Source organism: Bos grunniens, chromosome 23 (genome assembly GCF_055505025.1).
Source record: "Bos grunniens cultivar Pamir isolate PY7600 chromosome 23, Bosgru_T2T1.0, whole genome shotgun sequence".
NCBI classification, from domain to species: Eukaryota; Metazoa; Chordata; class Mammalia; order Artiodactyla; family Bovidae; genus Bos; species Bos grunniens.
In genome coordinates, this window is record NC_141187.1 from 38,580,823 (window position 1) to 38,598,510 (window position 17,688).

General features: G+C 37.3%; 1 protein-coding gene across 20 annotated transcripts in view; it reads right to left on the reverse strand.

Annotated features, from left to right (window-relative positions):
* The window catches only part of CDKAL1 (CDKAL1 threonylcarbamoyladenosine tRNA methylthiotransferase), a 640,160-nt gene that overhangs the window by 151,444 nt on the left and 471,028 nt on the right, over positions 1-17,688 (reverse strand). For 19 of the 20 annotated variants that reach the window (XM_086370076.1, XM_086370056.1, XM_086370074.1 and 16 more), the window contains one exon: positions 1,601-1,781. In XM_086370076.1, the coding sequence (XP_086226202.1) occupies positions 1,601-1,781 (181 nt within the window). Of the gene's footprint in view, positions 1-417; positions 448-1,600; positions 1,782-17,688 lie in introns of those variants that run through there. The other variant, XM_086370065.1, reaches the window with a different exon arrangement.

The following is a 17,688-nucleotide window of genomic DNA, read 5'->3' on the forward strand; positions in this document are numbered from 1 at the left end:
CATCACCAACTTCCGGAGTTTACTCAAACTCATGTCCATCACGTTGGTGATGCCATCCATCCATCTCATCCTCTGTCGTCCCCTTCTCCTCCCACCCTCAATCTTTCCCAGCATCAGGGTCTTTTCCAGTGAGTCAGTTCTCGGCATTAGGTGGCCAAACCACTGGAGTTTCAGCTTCAGCATCAGTCCTTCCAATGAATATTCAGGACTGATTTCCTTTAGGATGGACTGGTTGGATCTCCTTGCAGTCCAAGGGACTCTCAAGAGTATTCTCCAAGACCACAATTTTAATGTACACACAAATCACTTGGAGAAGAAGACTGAATGGGGAGGTCTGGGGTGGGGTGGGGCTTCAGAGCCTGTATTTCCAGCAGCCCTGTGGGTGGACAGCAGCTCTACTTCTGTAGGGACCAAACACGTCACTGCTGCTGTTCACCTCGCTCCTCGCTATAGCAAACAGCAAGAAACCAGAAAAGAGATGAAGAGAAAACATCTAGAAACACACTTTTCTGCATGTATGTCATAGCTCAAAAAAATTTTTTTTATTAAAGAAGTTTAAAAAAGAATGAATTAGACTATTTAAGGACAACAGAACAGTAGTTGCCAGGAGCTGGGGATGGAGAGAGTAGATGACTACAAAAAAGTAAAAGGGAATTTGAGGGGATCTGATGGAACTGTTCCAGATTTTGATGGTAGGTGCAGTTACACTAGTGAATGCATTTATCAAAATTTGAAAAACCACATGCTGGAAAGAGGTAATTTCGTTGTATGCATATTATATGTCAAAAAAATTATAATTTAGATATAAAAAGCAAGGAATTCATTTGATTTCTTTTTATGTTTATGAAAAATTAATGGTGGCACACAATTTGTTTTAGTTATCAGAAACAAAGCAGAAATTTTTCATTGAAAAAATTCTACTTCCTCTTAAGGCTTACTAATATTTTTTCATCTTGAGCCAATGAATTTAACTGAAATTGGCTATTGTGTGAGAAATTGTGTGAGGCTATTAATTTCTGGGGCATTCTGGGAAACAGTTTGCCTTTCCTGGATCTCAAACTCTTTCACATTTATTTCATGTCATCTTATTCTAATATATCAATGAACGTGTAAGGATGAAATTGAGGTTCCTTGTGAAAGCAATACCACATCCGAAATAGAGAGACAGCATCAAATCTATCCCATGGAAAGGGAAGAAAACCAGGGGACTCCCCAGTAAGCAACAAATTATGAAAAGCAGCTCTTATGAAGTAGGGAAGCCTCCTTCACTCACAGATTTTTAAATTTTGCCTTATTTTCAAACATTCAAGGACTTATCTTGTAAATACAGTTAGTACTAAATATAAGTTTTAAAAAAATTTTCCCAGTGTTATCTGACCCTCATTCCCCAAGAGGAAAAAAAAAAAAAAGTAACATTTTAGTCGCCTAAGGTCATTTAGTGTACTAAGGTCTCCCTGCCCTTGACCCCAACTGGGAACAAACACTCCATAATTTGTAACTTAAGGGTCATACCACGAGCTGGTTGCGTGAAGGTAGGCAACACAGCTGCACTGTTATAGCTACTGGCTAAAGTTTATATCTTACAAGAAAAATGTCTTACCACTTGTGCTGGAACTTGTTCCATTTTTGCAGCAGGAGTTCCTGGTCTTGGGTAAAACTGGTTAATAAAGAGACTTGGAAATTTGTACTCTTCAACAAGTTTCACTGTTTCTTGAAAATCTTGGTCTGTTTCTCCAGGAAAACCACAGATAATATCTGTAGCAATAGTTATTCCAGGAACTCTAGAAAATAATGAGACAAAAATGTACAAAGTTAACTACAATCCATAATTATTCTACTTCCTTGACAATTTAAACACCACTATTCCTTTAAAAATTAAATTTTATTTTTAGGAGAGACATTTGCAAAGAGTTTTAAAATACCCTAAATTGTAAAAGTTTATGAGAAACATGGCCCCCTACCATTCCCCAAAAGTACCTATTTTTTAAATAATTCAGATGTTTGTCTTTTCTTTTACATTTTAGTACTGATGCTTATTCTGCTATTTCTAGATTTACTGATTGTTACGAAGATCATGGCATCTGGTCCCATCACTTCATGGGAAATAGATGGGGAAACAGCGGAAACAGTGTCAGACTTTATTTTGGGGGGCTCCAAAATCACTGCAGATGGTGACTGCAGCCATGAAATTAAAAGACGCTTACTCCTTGGAAGAAAAGTTATGACCAACCTAGACAGCATATTCAAAAGCAGAGACGTTACTTTGCCAACAAAGGTCCATCTAGTCAAGGCTATGGTTTTTCCTGTGGTCATGTATGGATGTGAGAGTTGGACTATGAAGAAGGCTGAGCACCAAAGAATTGATGCTTTTGAACTGTGGTGTTGGAGAAGACTCTTGATAGTCCCTTGGACTGCAAGGAGATCCAACCAGTCCATTCTAAAGGAGATCAGCCCTGGGTGTTCTTTGGAAGGACTGATACTAAAGCTGAAACTCCAGTACTTTGGCCACCTCATGTGAAGAGTTGACTCACTGGAAAAGACTCTGATGCTGGGAGGGATTGGGGGCAGGAGGAAGAGGGGACGACAGAGGATGAGATGGCTGGATGGCATCACTGACTCGATGGACATGAGTCTGAGTGAACTCTGGGAGATGGTGACAGACAGGGAGGCCTGGCATGCTGCGATTCATGGGGTTGCAGAGTCGGACACGATTGAGTGACTGAACTGAATTGAGGCAACATTTGCTGACTTCAACAAGGATTTAGCTCTTTAAACTACTTTATCCTTCTCCTCCCAACATAATCAGTGCTCAACTTTTAGTTAAATTAACAGTATTAATTGTATTTCCATTGGTATAATTGCTATGATATTGTTCACTCTATTGTCAACTGGTATACTATCAATAGGGTTTCTTCTGCACATTTAGTTTTTTGTAGATTTAATAACTGCCTGATTTTCTAAAAAATGTTTAATATTCTATGTAGTTAATTAATGTTTTCCAGATCCATCAGTTCTGTCAAAATCCAATATTATTTTCTAAATTCTCAAAGTACCATATAATTCACCAGTTCCATTTTTCTCTGGAAATGCCATTCCTAACTTTCTTCAAACATGAGTTGCTTTCATAATGGACCAGCTCTCATTCTTGAATATGGCTCCTTGGTCTTTTCTTCAATCACCTTTTTTTCCTGGATCCTATGTCATCCTTACTCCGGGAGTTGGTGATGGACAGGGAGGCCTGGCGTGCTGCAATTCATGGGGTCGCAAAGAGTCAGACACGACTGAGCGACCGAATTAACTGATGTTGTCTTAATTCTTGACTATTCTGTTCTCCTTAATTCTGCTGGAGTACTCTTTCAAAAGCTTCATCAAAAAGAGTGGCAGGGAAATTTTGTTGTTATTGTCTTAGCATCTCTGAACATCTTAATCCACACAACTGACCAATAGTGTGGCCATGCACAGTACTCCAAAATAAAAAGTATTAGCCATCAGAATGTTGTGTTGTTCCTCTTTTTTTTTTTTTAAACTAGGCAAGGATGCTGATGAGATTTCCAGATTGACTCTGATGCAAACTTTTTACATGTGCCCCCTCTAACTTTTTGTAAGTTTTTAGGGTGTTAATTTTTTTTTGAAAGTTTTAAAAATTTCATGTTAGCATCTTGGCAGTCATTTCTCTTTGGCTATTGAATTTCTCCATAAGTATGCCACAATATTGTGTGAAAGAATGACAAATTCATTTTTAAAAATATTTCTTGCTTTCTGCTTAGTCTCACCCAGCTATTAATTTGGCTGAACTTTAATTAGTAAAAGTTCCAAGGTCTGGAACTTTTCTATGTGCTGCTAAACAGAAAAAGAGACAAAATGCACAGAGAAAAATGACACAGCATATTTGGAAAAAACTTTTTTTATTTTTTATTGTGATATAAAAATATTTTTTCTTTTAAGGGTAATTATCAAAATTATTTTTAAATATCATAAAAACATATGCTTTAATAGTAAGTTTTAAATAAAAAGATGCTTTTCTAGACTTACTAAAGCACGTGAAATAAAATTATGTCAATAACTTCAATTAGCAAGTTTTTTTTTTTTACAGTTGACATAAACCACTTCTGAACAAAAGAAATCCACAACTAAAAATAAAAGTAATAGATCACAGCAGAAATGAGAGAGACGAGTCCATCTCCCCTAGGAAATTAGAGGGAAAAAAATCTGAGAAACTGCCTGTGAAACACTGCAGTGACAAAGACAATTGGCTATTATGCTTGGCTATGAATTGGAATGAACTTGGCACTAGATGGTGGGGCATTCCCAAAGGAAAGTACCTTACTGCTCCTCCCCCTCACCCAGCATCCTTCTTGATCCCGTGTAATTGGGTTCAGCATGATGCAACACCTGCTTACTTTGGCCTTCAAGTCCAGAGCAAAAAAGAAAAGACAAACCTTTACAGTAGTCATCATAAATGTTAAGGAAGAGGGTGTTCAATGCATAAACATTTGATCATCTACAGAAAAGCTGACCAATAACAGAGGTGAGGGTAGGACACTGATTTAGTGAAAGACCTAAGTTAGTATTTAAAAGTAAATGCAATTTAAGTTTCAAAGTATATAACAACATAAACTGACTACCCATGAGATGTTTCAAACTAGAGACTACACCTTAATGTTGAAACTTATCTATACATTGATTTTGTATATGCAAATCATTCTACTTAGGTTCTTCAAAATAATTGGGCTCCCTAGGTGAACCAAATAAAAAAAATCTCATATTTACACTGTTAATTGCTTAGTAAATAATTCTCTTCAGTACACGAGAAAAATCAAACAAGTCTGAAGTGGACCAAATTCTAAATTAACTGCATATGATTTCAGAGTCTGTGAGAAAATTTTAGGGGCGTAAAACAGAATATTAATGCAGATATTTAATGCTAACTGTGAGTAAATGCTGCTTTTTGAGACGGTGTAAGTTTTCAAAATACTAATATTTTTAAATGACCATTTCCACAAATTTATTGAAACTGTGAGTCTAATAAATATAATTACTAGCTGTTAAGCCTTTTTAAAATCTAGAAGACCTTCTGTATTTACATTTTCATAGTAGTATTATTTCTGAAAGAATGGTGAAAATGTTCAATTAGCTTAAATAAGAGAAATTTTGATGCATTTTCCCCAACTTACACTAGTTATTTACTTGCAAAAAGGTTCATTAAATAACTTGGGAATGGAATTAATGAGAATGTTTCCAACTATGCCTCTGCTCTGATCTTATGATTAGTTCTGAGAAATTAGTCAGGGACATGTGAAGAGAATACTACCTATGTAATAGGTAGGCCAGCATTTAAGAAAACTCCAAATATTTTAAAATACTTATTATTCAGACTGACTAAAAATATGTACAAATATACACTCCATACTATATCTGAAATGCTACAAAAAATGTGCTGCTTTAATTCACTTCAATATTTTCACTTGCAATTTGGTGTTTTATTGGCAAAAGTATAAGAAGGATGATTCTATGTAATTCTTTAGGTCTCAATAAATTATGAGCTTTAAATTCCACATGTGAAAAAATTAAGACTAACACACATGCTATCTCAAAGCAGTAAAAATGATCAAAAAAAGGATATCAGACCTATTAAAATTATTAGGCATAAGCAAAATACATAATTAAAAGAATTATTTTTTAGTCTTACAGAGATTAATTTTAGGACGATCAGTCCACACTTTCAGGAAACACTAAATTAGAAGTAGAAAGAGAAAAAAAATCTTGAATGAAAATAAAAATATAACATATCTAAATATATGGGATGCAGCTAAAGGAGTGCTCAGAAAGAAATTAATAAATTTAAATGTCTGTGTTAGAAAGAGGTTAACAGTAATCTAACCTTCCATCTTAAATGGTTTAAAAAGGAGCAAATCAAGCCCAAAGTAAGACAAATAAACTAATAAAGGTAAAAGAAGGAAACAAAAAAATAGAAAATAGAGAAAAAACAACAAAAGTAAGGCCGTATCTTTAAAAATAATAAAGTTACTAAACTAGTAGTAGACTGAGAAGATAACACACAAATAACCAACTTCAGACATGATGAAGGAGACAGCACTATAGATGCGATCAATATTCAAAGGATACTAAGGGAATATTATAAGCAATTTGTGTCAATGAACTAAACACTTAGATGAAATGGACAAATTCTTTGAAAGATGTAAGTTATAAAAATGGACTGAAAAAGACAGGAAAATCTGGATAGCCTTTTATCTATTATAAAAATCCAACTTGTAATTTAAAATAGTCAAAGAAAACAACACAAAACAACCCAGTCCAGATGACTTTATATGTAAGAGGGAATACAACCAATTCTACAGAGATTATTTCTTTTTTTTGGCCAGTTGGCATGCCATATCTTAGTTTCCTGACCAGGGATCAAACCTGGAGCCATAGCAGTGAGAGCACTGAGTTCTAACCACTGGATAATCAGGAATTCCTAGACATGATTTCAAAAACAGATGAGAAATAAACTCATTTTACAAGTTCAGCAAAAGTGGTCTATATGCAAAAACAGAAAAAGAGATGGAAATATTAATATTTTCAGACCAATAATCCTCATGAACTCAGAGACAAAAATCCTTAACAAAATATTAACATTTTGAATACTGAAATACATTAAAAGCATTCTATGTCATGACTATGTTTTTAATCAGAAAGGCAAGAGTTGGTATGACATGCAAATATTAATGAAATAAGCCATATGAAAAGAAAACAGGATAAAATCCCCATGGTGATCTTAGTACTTGCAGAAAACTCAGTTTACAAAACCAACCCTGATTCATGATAAAAATTCTCAGCAAAGAAAGAACAGAAGGAAACTCCTGCAACCTGATAAAAGGTCTAGAGCTATGATCATCTTTATTGGTAGAATACTAAATGCTGTTCCATTAAGAATACCAACAAGGCAAAGAATTCTGTTCTTCAATTCAGCATTTTAGTGGAGCAGAACATATATTCAGGCCAGGAAAGTAAGAGAAAGAAATTAAAAGCATATAGATTGAAAAGGAAAAGTTTTTTCGGGGGCAAGTGCCATAGCCTCCTATGTAGAAAATTTAAGGAATCTAATGAATCCACTAGAAAAAATGAGTTCACTAATGCTAAAGATCAACTTAGAAAAATCAATGGTATTTTTATATATTAAATGAATAATGAGAAAATTAAATCAAGAAAAGAATTTCATTCCTATTAGCATAAAAATACTTAAGAAAACATTTGAGCATAAAAACAGATAAAGAGAGTTTCTTAAAATTTGCTGCAATATTAAAGAATAGCTAAATAAACTGAAAAATATTTTCATGGGTTGGAAGATTTTAATGTTGTTGAGATTGCTGGTCTCTTCAAATTGATGCAAGATTCAATCCACCCACCATCAAAATATTTCAGCATGTTTTCCAATAGAAAACATCAGCAAGCTGATTCTAAAATCTATATGAAAATGCAAAGGACTTAAGATAGCCAAAACAATTTTGAAAAGGAACAAAGTTAATGGAATGGATAAACCCAACTTTAGTTCAGTTCAGTTGCTTAGTCGTGTTTGATTCTTTGTGACCCCATGAATCGCAACACGCCAGGCCTCCCTGTCCATCACCAACTCCTGGAGTTCACCCAAACTCATGTCCATGGAGTCAGTGATGCCATCCAACCATCTCATTCTCTGTCGTCCCCTTGTCCTCTTGACCCCAATCCCTCCCAGCATCAGGGTCTTTTCCAATGAGTCAACTCTTCGCATGAGGTGGCCAAAGTATTGGAGTTTCAGCTTCAACATCAGTCCTTCCAATGAGCACCCAGGACTGATCTCCTTTAGGATGGACTGGTTGGATCTCCTTGCAGTCCAAGAGACTCTCGAGAGTCTTCTCCAACACCACAGTTCAAAAGCATCAATTCTTTTGGCGCTCAGCCTTTTTCACAGTCCAACTCTCACATCCATACATGACCACTGGAAAAACCATAGCCTTGACTAGACGGACCTTTGTTGACAAAGTAATGTCTCTGCTTTTGAATATGCTATCTAGGTGGGTCATAACTTTCCTTCCAAGGAATAATCATCCTTTAAATCCATGGCTGCCATCACCATTTGCAGTGATTTTGGAGCCCCCCAAAATAAAGTCTGACACTGTTTCCACTGTTTCCCCATCTATTTCCCATGAAGTGATGGGACCAGATGCCATGACCTTTGTTTTCTGAATGTTGAGCTTCAAGCCAACTTTTTCACTTTCCTCTTTCACTTTCAGCAAGAGGCTTTTTAGTTCTTCTTCACTTTCTGCCATAAGAAACCCAACTTAAAGACCTACTCAGAGAAGGCAATGGCACCCCACTCCAGTACTCTTGCTTGGAAAATCCCATGGATGGAGGAGCCTGGTAGGCTGCAGTCCATGGGGTCACTAAGAGTCGGACATGACTGAGCGACTTCACTTTCACTTTTCACTTTCATGCACTGGAGAAGGAAATTGCAACCTACTCCAGTGTTCTTGCCTGGAGAATCCCAGGGACGGGGAGCCTGGTGGGCTGCCGTCTATGGGGTCGCACAGAGTTGGACACGACTGAAGCGACTTAGCAACAAAGACCTACTACAAAAGCTACAGTAATCAAGACAGCATGGTAGCAGTATAAGGACAGACCAGTGAGAGAAACAACACAGAGAATCCAAAAGTACACCCATATATTTATAGTTCATTTTCAACAAAACAGCCAAGGAAATTCAACAAGGGCAAGAGACAGTGTTTTCAGGAAATGGTGCTGGAGCAATTACATACCATATGCCAAAAAAGAAAAAAAAAAAAAAAAAAAGAACTTATTAGACCCTTATCTTGCATTAAACATAAAAAGTACTTCTATATGAATCATAGATATAAATCTAATAGCTAGAATTACTAAATTTCCAGAAGAAACTCTTTGAGAGTTGAGTAAGGCAAAGATTTATTAGCTATAACACCAATACCAAAAGCACAATCTATTAAAAAAAGTTGGATAAACTGATAAATTGGGCTTACTGGAAAACACACCATTAAGGAAACAAAAAGAGAAGCTACAGACTGGGAACAGCTTTACAAATCATATATCTGATAAAAAGATTAGTATAGTTTGTACACAAAATATATTAAGAACACTTTTGGCTCATCAACACAGGAAGACAACACAACTGCATACTGGGCAAAGGATTTTTAACACTTCACTAAAGAAGATACCAGTTCAGTTCAGTTCAGTCGCTCAGTCGTGTCCGACTCTTGGCGACCCCATGAATCGCAGCACGCCAGGCCTCCCTGTCCATCACCAACTCCCGGAGTTCACTCAGACTCACGTCCATCGAGTCAGTGATGCCATCCAGCCATCTCATCCTCTGGCGTCCCCTTCTCCTCCTGCCCCCAATCCCTCCCAGCATCAGAGTCTTTTCCAATGAGTCAACTCTTCGCATGAGGTGGCCAAAGTACTGGAGTTTCAGCTTTAGCATCATTCCTTCCAAAGAACACCCAGGGCTGATCACTGGGCAAAGGATTTTTAACACTTCACTAAAGAAGATATGCAGAGACTATGAAAAAGTGCATAAAAAGTTGCCTACATTATTAGTCATCTGGACACCCCAGGTAAAACCACATAAGACACCACATGCTCAGGAGCACGGCTATGCTGAAAACACTGGGAACAGCAGCCATCAGGGCGCATATTCAGAGATGGAAACCCTTATCCCATAGCAGGTGGGAATTTAAAGTGGTGCACTTTGGAAAATGGTTCGGCAATTGTTTAAAAAGTTAAAAACTCACTCAGTGTTACTAAGAAAGTCTATTTCTAGTTATGCACCAAGAGAAATTAAAACATATGTCCACACAAAGACCTGCACGTAGATTTTTACAGTAGCTTTCTTCATAATGGTTCAAACCTGGAAACAGTCCAAATGTCTATCAGCTGGTGAATGAATAAACAAATGGATATCCATATAATGGAAATTTAGAAATAAAAGAGAACCAACTAATGATAGATGCATCAACATGGATGAACCTTGAAAACATTCCTAAATAAAAGAAGGGAGACACAAAGGATTACTTATTGTTTCCACTTGTGTGAAATTTCTACAAGAAGCAAAACTATAGAGACAGAAAACAGATCAGTGGTTGCCTGGGGCTGGGAGCAGGGATTCACTCCAAGTAGTCATTAAGAGAATCTTTGTCATAACGAAAGCATTCTAAAACTCAGTTGTGATGACGGTTGCACAAATGTATACATTTACTAAAAGTCTCCAAACACACACTTACGTTGGGTGCATACTGGATGGCATCCAAATTATACCCACAACAAACCTCTTAAAAGTGAAAAAACAACACCCAAACAAAAATTATCTGTCTGAAGATAGACAGTTAATGGAATTCTCCATAATATACTTTATTCTAAGAAGTCCTTAGCCAAGCTCCTGACAGAGCATAGCCTAAGAGTTAAATATGGTCAAATAGGGGAGAAAAGGCAAAGATAATAAAAGGTAAAGTTAAGGTTGAAAGGGAGTTATGTTCAGAGCCTGCTTTCATGAAGGACTAGAAGGAAGAACACGTGCACTTATTTCCCAACTACTGATTTATGACAACAAGGAGTCATTCTCTTCATACTGAAGGAGGAAATTTAGGGAGAAACAGTATGACATCTTCAAATAAAGTTAAAAAAATTTTCAGCAGCTTTGAATTTATTTTCATAAGTTTGCAAAAAAGTTCTCAAAGGACCTGGACTGAAAACAGAAACACCCCTGATCGATTTAGCTAAGGGCTGAAAAGCCAAAATGGGTCACTAGGACAGAGAAAGACCAGAAGGCTTGGGAGTCCGTTCCTAATCTTTTAACATGGGTGACTAGGAGGAAAATCTTCCCCGAGGGGCTCTGCTACTAACTAGCTGCAAGGTTTTGGTCAAGTTACTTATTTAGCACCAGGATGCTTCAGTTTCCTTTTCTATAAAATGAGGATAGCGAAAGTATTCACAGATAAGAGGATTAATGAGTTAGTACCTATACTAGCTGCTTAGGATGGTGCATGCTACATACTACCTGATGTTTTAACCAGTGTTATTCTAATCCTGTCAGAGAGATGTTAACAGTGACCATCACTTATCATATGATACTAAGTAACAGGCAATACGTGAACTTAAATATCTTGTTTAATATAACCTCCATGTAAGGTAGAGTCTATTTAGTCTCTGTGAGAAGGAAAGTAACATTTCCGACTCTTTGGGACCCTGTGGACTGTAGCCCACCAGGCTCCTCCGTCCATGGGATTCTCCAGGCAAGAATATTGGACTGGGTTGCCATTTCCTTCTCCAGGGGATCTTCCCAACCCAGGGATCGAACCTAGGTCTCCTGCATTGCAGGCAGACGCTTTAACCTCTGCGCCACCAGGGAAGCCCCAAAGTAACATTAGCGAAATAAAATTCAGAAAGGTAGAAGAAATTGCCAATAATCACAGAATCACTAAATGGTAGGACTTCCCTGGTAGCTCAGCTGGTAAAGAATCTGCCTACAATGCAGGAGACCCGAGTTTGATTCCTGGGTCAGGAACATCCACTGAAGAAGGGATAGGCTACCCACTCCAGTATTGTTGGGCTTCTCTGGTGGCTCAGCTGATAAAGAATCTGCCTGCAAAGAGGGAGACCTGGGTTCAATCCCTGGGCTGGGAAGATCCCCTGGAGAAGGGAATAGCTACCCACTCCACTACATGGTAAAGGAAGGGTCAGTCTTATCACTTATCTGTGTCACTTAGGTATTGATCACATTTATGTACATATGGAAACCTTACCAAACAGAAAATTGTGTACAGAACTACTGGTTAAGTTACATTCTAAGTAGAAACTTGGCTCAGATATTTTAAGTTCTACTTATTTAATTTTATTTTTAGTTATCAACTTCTATTGACCAGTTTTTATTTGTACAATAGGTTTTAACATAATTAACTTACAGAAACAAACTCAGTGCTAGTATAATTCCTGTGTTAGATATTTTTGGACTTTTGTCAGGTTGCACTGAGGCCAGAAATTGTTAGTATTAAGAGTATTTTAGAATTTCGTATACTTTACACATCAGTTCACTTGCTCAGTCGTGTCTGACTTTTTGCGACCCCATGGACTGCAGCACGCCAGGCCTCCCTGTCCATCATCAACTCCCAGAGTTTACTCAAGCTCATGTCCATTGAGTTGGTGATGCCATTCAACCATCTCATCCTCTGTTGTCCCCTTCCTCCCACCTTCAATCTTTCCCAGCATCAGGGTCTTTTCAAATGGGTCAGTTCTTGGCATCAGGTGGCCAAAGTATTGGAGTTGCAGCTTCAACATCAGTCCTTCCAATGAACACCCAGGACTGATCTCCTTTAGGATGGACTGGTTGGATCTCCTTGCAGTCCAAGGGACTCTCAAGAGTCTTCTCCAACAGCACAGTTCAAAAGCATCAATTCTTCGGCGCTCAGCTTTCTTCACAGTCCAACTCTCACATCCATACAGGACTACTGGAAAAACCATAACCTTGACTAGACGGACCTTTGTTGGCAAAGTAATGTCTTTGTTTTTTAATATGCTGTCTAGGTTGGTCATAAATTTTCTTCCAACTTTACACATACTCATACATATTTATACTTTAATCACATCACCATGTCAGTATCTTCTAATATTTTGTGTGATGAAGAGTATCAAACTAATCATGGCATGTCAACTTTTAGTGTCTTTTATATTCTCATCATATACTACTGCTGTAATTTTTTACTAACACTTACCCACACTATCCTGATAGCTCAGTTGGTAAAGAATCTGCCTGCAATGCAGTAGACCCCGGTTCAATTCTTGGGTTGGGAAGATCCACTAGAGAAGGGATAGGTTACCCACTCCAGTATTCTTGGGCTTCCCTTGTGGCTCAGCTGGTAAAGAATCTGCCCTCAATGCAGGAGACCTGGGTTCGATCCTTGGGTTGGGAAGATCCCCTGGAGAAGGGAAAGGCTATCCATTCTAGTATTCTGGCCTGGAGAACTCCAGGGACTGTATAGTCTATGGGGTCGCAAAGAGTTGGACATGACTGAGCTCCTTTCACTTTCACTACCCACACTACCAGATACAGAAGAAACACGAGCAGAAGCAGGGGCCATAAGTGTAGCAGAAGGAGGCGAGTCCACGTTCAAGGGAGTTGGCATGGTCTTGTTCCCCATTTCTGTTAGTCTCTTAAGGAACATAAAAGCAAGCTGGCCTCTATTAAGCACATACTGTACAACAGCCGGTATTATAAATGCTTCATATTCATCACTTTACTTGGTCATCACAGCAGTCCAGGAAGGAATGTGTTGTCACCTCTATTTTGTGAAAGAGGGACCCGAGGCTCAGAAAACTAAGATAATCTGTGATTGAGTGGCTAGAAACTGGGGCTAGAAACCCAAATCTGTTTGGATTTAAAATCTGATTTCTTTCTAGGGATATTATTACTGCTTCCTTTCTTGGAACCATCTGTTAATAGGAATAATTATATCTACCTATTTCTTGATGAGTGATGATAAACATAAAAAAGTATATATTATCAGGTAACCATTTAGGCTTTAAATGCTTCTATAATCACCAGAGAAGAGAAGTGGAAAGAGCACTGATCAGGCTGAACTGTTTGGGTTTATTAAATATCCTCTGTTAGAAAAAGCTTGCAAAATTTTTCCTCATGAAAGGACACTGATCAAAATAATCAAATTCATCAAAGTTCATATTCTACTACCTTAATGAGATCACACTTACACAGATCACATTCTCTGAGGATAAAATTACACATAAATGGTAAAAACATAGGTTTAGAAAAACTTCAAGCCTATTTTTTAAGAACCTGAATAGAGTAAGAACATAAATATATTCCTACAAATAAATAGCTGTGATCTTTTTCAAAACAGAACATATAAAATTCCTGACCTTCAGAGAGCAGTTTAATCTACTTGTTTGAAGAAATTACTTTCAATAGTAGCCAAAATCTACATGCTAATATATAATTCACATAGTAATTTTAAGTGATATTTATAATCAGGGATAGACTTTCAAGGTCTCTCTCTGAGAAAGAGCAGCTAGCAGTAATTAGTTTTTAAAATTATTTCTTCTCTTTGAAAGTAACAAAATCTTTTGATAAGCTTAAAAAAATTCAGATGTTTACTGTTTAAATTTGGTACAATCTTAACTTTTTTGAAGTAAAAAAGTAATATACATGAGACAAGCAAAGGAAGATGGATAAAATGACAGACGATCTGTTGAAGCTTTGCAAATTTCCAGAAATTCTAAGAAATCAGGATCTAAAATGGAATAAAAATTTTAAATCAGGATTTAAAAAGAAATGGGTTGGCGGAGGGATGGCATGGGAGGTTGGGGTTAGGAGAAGTAAGCTTTTATATAAAGAGAGAGAATGGATAAACAGCAAGGTCCTACTGGACAGCACAGAGAACTATATTCAATATCTACGGTAAACCACAAAGTATATATGCATAACTGAATCACTTTGCTGTACAGCATAAATCAACAACACTGTAAATCACTACACTTCAATTTAAAAATATTACAAACTGAAAAAAACAAAATAAAATGGTAAAAACAAAAAAGACTATTAAATGTCTGTGTAAAAACTAATCAGGTTCATGGGCAGAAGTGTTTGTGAAACTCATAAAGAAAAGTAGCTGGTAAACAGGGGGAAAAAAAAAAAAGATGTGCATATGCATAACACCAAAGAATTTAGTGTCATCCATTACATTTCTAAACCTGGTTTAAATCCAGAATATGCAGTTTGGCCTCAAGCAAAAAATCAAATGAATCATCACAGTTAACTAAAAACTAAATAAATACCATGTTAAGTAAGTTTTTTATCCTGTAACACCGTGTTTGCTTTCCTCAGCAAATATGTAGGAGTAAGCACAAAGCCCTACGTAAGACCAAAGATATTGCTTTAAAAATTAAAAGTAAGCAAACTGGATAATATTGTTATAATAGTTAAAGGAACCATATTAAATTTCACAGAAGTTTTACACATCTTTTATTAAAATCATTTTATGATACTGCTGGTTAAAGTGAAGGTATTTACTATCTATGCTACTGTTAACACAATTCTTATATGAGTTTTCCTGTTTCTATGGTAACATGAATTATAAGGTTCAATGAAGCCAGATTCTGTAATGTGTATTTTTCTGTTACTCAAGGTGAAAAGGAAATGAAACATTTCTAACATTCATAAACTGCTGCAAATGTCTGAATTCCATTTAGAGATAAGACGATAATTACTGAAGTAATTAGAATTCTTCCTGGATGGAATTATTTTGCACACAGTGGAAATTTAGATTTGGGAATGAAAGCAGGGGCCAGGGTATATTCAGCATCGGTAATTAATTACAACCATAACCAATACACTATTCTGATACCTTGGAACAGACTAAACCTTCTGTCTGCTTCTGACTACAGTATGAAAGAAAACTGGTCCCCCACCCCCATCCCTTAAGTCAGAAAGATAAAGTGGGTAAAATCATTTTATTCAAGAGAAAATCCAATTACAGAAATAATCAACTTTTCTCTCTTGCTTTATTTTTTTCATATTTGAAAGGGTTTTCACATTAGCAGAACCAATTAAATGAATATCAGGACAGGGCAAAAACTACAAAGTTGGGCAAGTTGCTTAATTTTTTTTAAATTAAACTTTGAAAAAAAAAATCACTTACTGAAATTTTAGAGACTCAGAGCCATATCACAGCATTCTCTAATAGGAAAGCATCACTGGAAGGTGACTGAACACTGGGTTCAGGAAGAATAATTTATAAAATGCTATAGTGATAACTATGTTATCACTATGCTATCCAGTCAACTACAAATAAGAAATTAGGCAAATTTCTACTTTTAATAGAGGTGTTGTTATCATCAAGAACTCAGAGATATCACATTTCAAGTCTATACCATCCTAAAGTGCAACCTGTACAGCATCTTAAGTAATACTGGAAAAATAAAGACAGAGAGGGCATCCAAAAGCCATCAAACCAAAATACAGAAGCAGTATTCACACTTTCTTTATCCCTCACTGGTTGAATTCCTGTTTTGTTTTGCTTACTCTCAAAATCAGATCAAGGGTTGGCAAACTATGGCCCGTGGGGCAAAATTAGCCACTGCCTATTTTTATAAAGCTTTATTGGAACTTGGCCACACTCCTTCATTTCCATGTCAACTATGGCTGCTTTGGCTACAAGAAAAGAGTAACTGTGACGGTTGCAATCACAAAGCCAAAAATATTTATCACTTGTATCGTAAACAACCAAACAAACTGATGAGTCTAATTGTAGGTAAGTACTCTCAGGGACACTCCAGGGTAACTGGCGGTGGCGGGGGGGGAGGTGTCAGTGGGCATATGATGCTCTGCAAAATGCAGCCCAAATCAATCTTTTCATTATCACCAAAGTCCTCTTGATACAGTTCAAATCAGAATACTCTCTCCCTGAGGAATCCTGGTGCACAATCTATTAGCACCTATCTGTACAATTCATCCCTCATGACACATCTCTCTGACAAAATATTTTCTGATTTTCTCTCAGCATCTCGACTTCCTGGTTCCTACTTTGTACATCTGTGAAGGCCAGATTATGATGGCACCTGGCACCTCTCACATTTTTCTTGTCTTATGTGTCCTAGTAAATCATAAGCACTTGGTGGAACTAGGATGGGGTCAGAGCCACATTCTCATACTCTTTGGCAAGGCTGCAGCAGCTTTACTGATAGCTGAGGCTCAACAAAGGTGCCCAGTGAATTAAAGGTGATGGGAAAGGGAGAATTGGGAAAAAAAGACAGGGGTGATGAACAAAAAATCTCAATAAAGTAACAGGCTTTATTCATATGTGTGTGTGTGTGAGCATGCTCAGTCACCCAGTTGTGTTCGACTCTTTGTGACCCCACGGGTGTAGCCTACCAGGCCCCTCTGTCCAGTGGAATATTCCAGGCAACAACATTGGAGCAGGTTGCCATTTCCTACTCCAAGGGATGTTTCCAACCCAGGGATCAAACACGTGTCTCTTGTGTCTCTTGCACTGGCAGACGAATTCTTTACCACTGCGCCACCTGGGAACCCCCTTACTCATATGCACTAATGAGTAATCCTGTTCTGACTAATATCAATCTCAGCATTCTACTTCAAAGTCCTAGAAGCTCACCTCTGGCCTTTATCTATCTGGCAGGGGAAGAGAAGGGGTGATTTTCAGGGCTTTTAAGTGACAATCTTCTCTTTGGAGTAAAGGCTTCATAGATGCTGCCCAGACACTGGCCACTGGAGTTGATCTGTCCTGCTTACAATGAGGGCAGTGATTCTCCAGTGAGCACTTTTAAAAATATGTATTAGTGTTAGAAAGTGGTCCAGTTTCATTCTTTTACAAGTGGAGATTCCTTAAAAAACTGGAAATAGAACTGCCTTATGATCCAGCAACCCCACTGCTGGGCATACACACTGAGGAAACCAGAAGGGAAAGAGACACGTGTACCCCAATGTTCATCGCAGCACTGTTTATAATAGCCAAGACATGGAAGCAACCTAGATGTCCATCAGCAGATGAATGGATAAGAAAGCTGTGGTACATATACACAATGGAGTATTACTCAGCCATTAAAAAGAATACATTTGAATCAGTTCTAATGAGGTGGATGAAACTGGAGCCTATT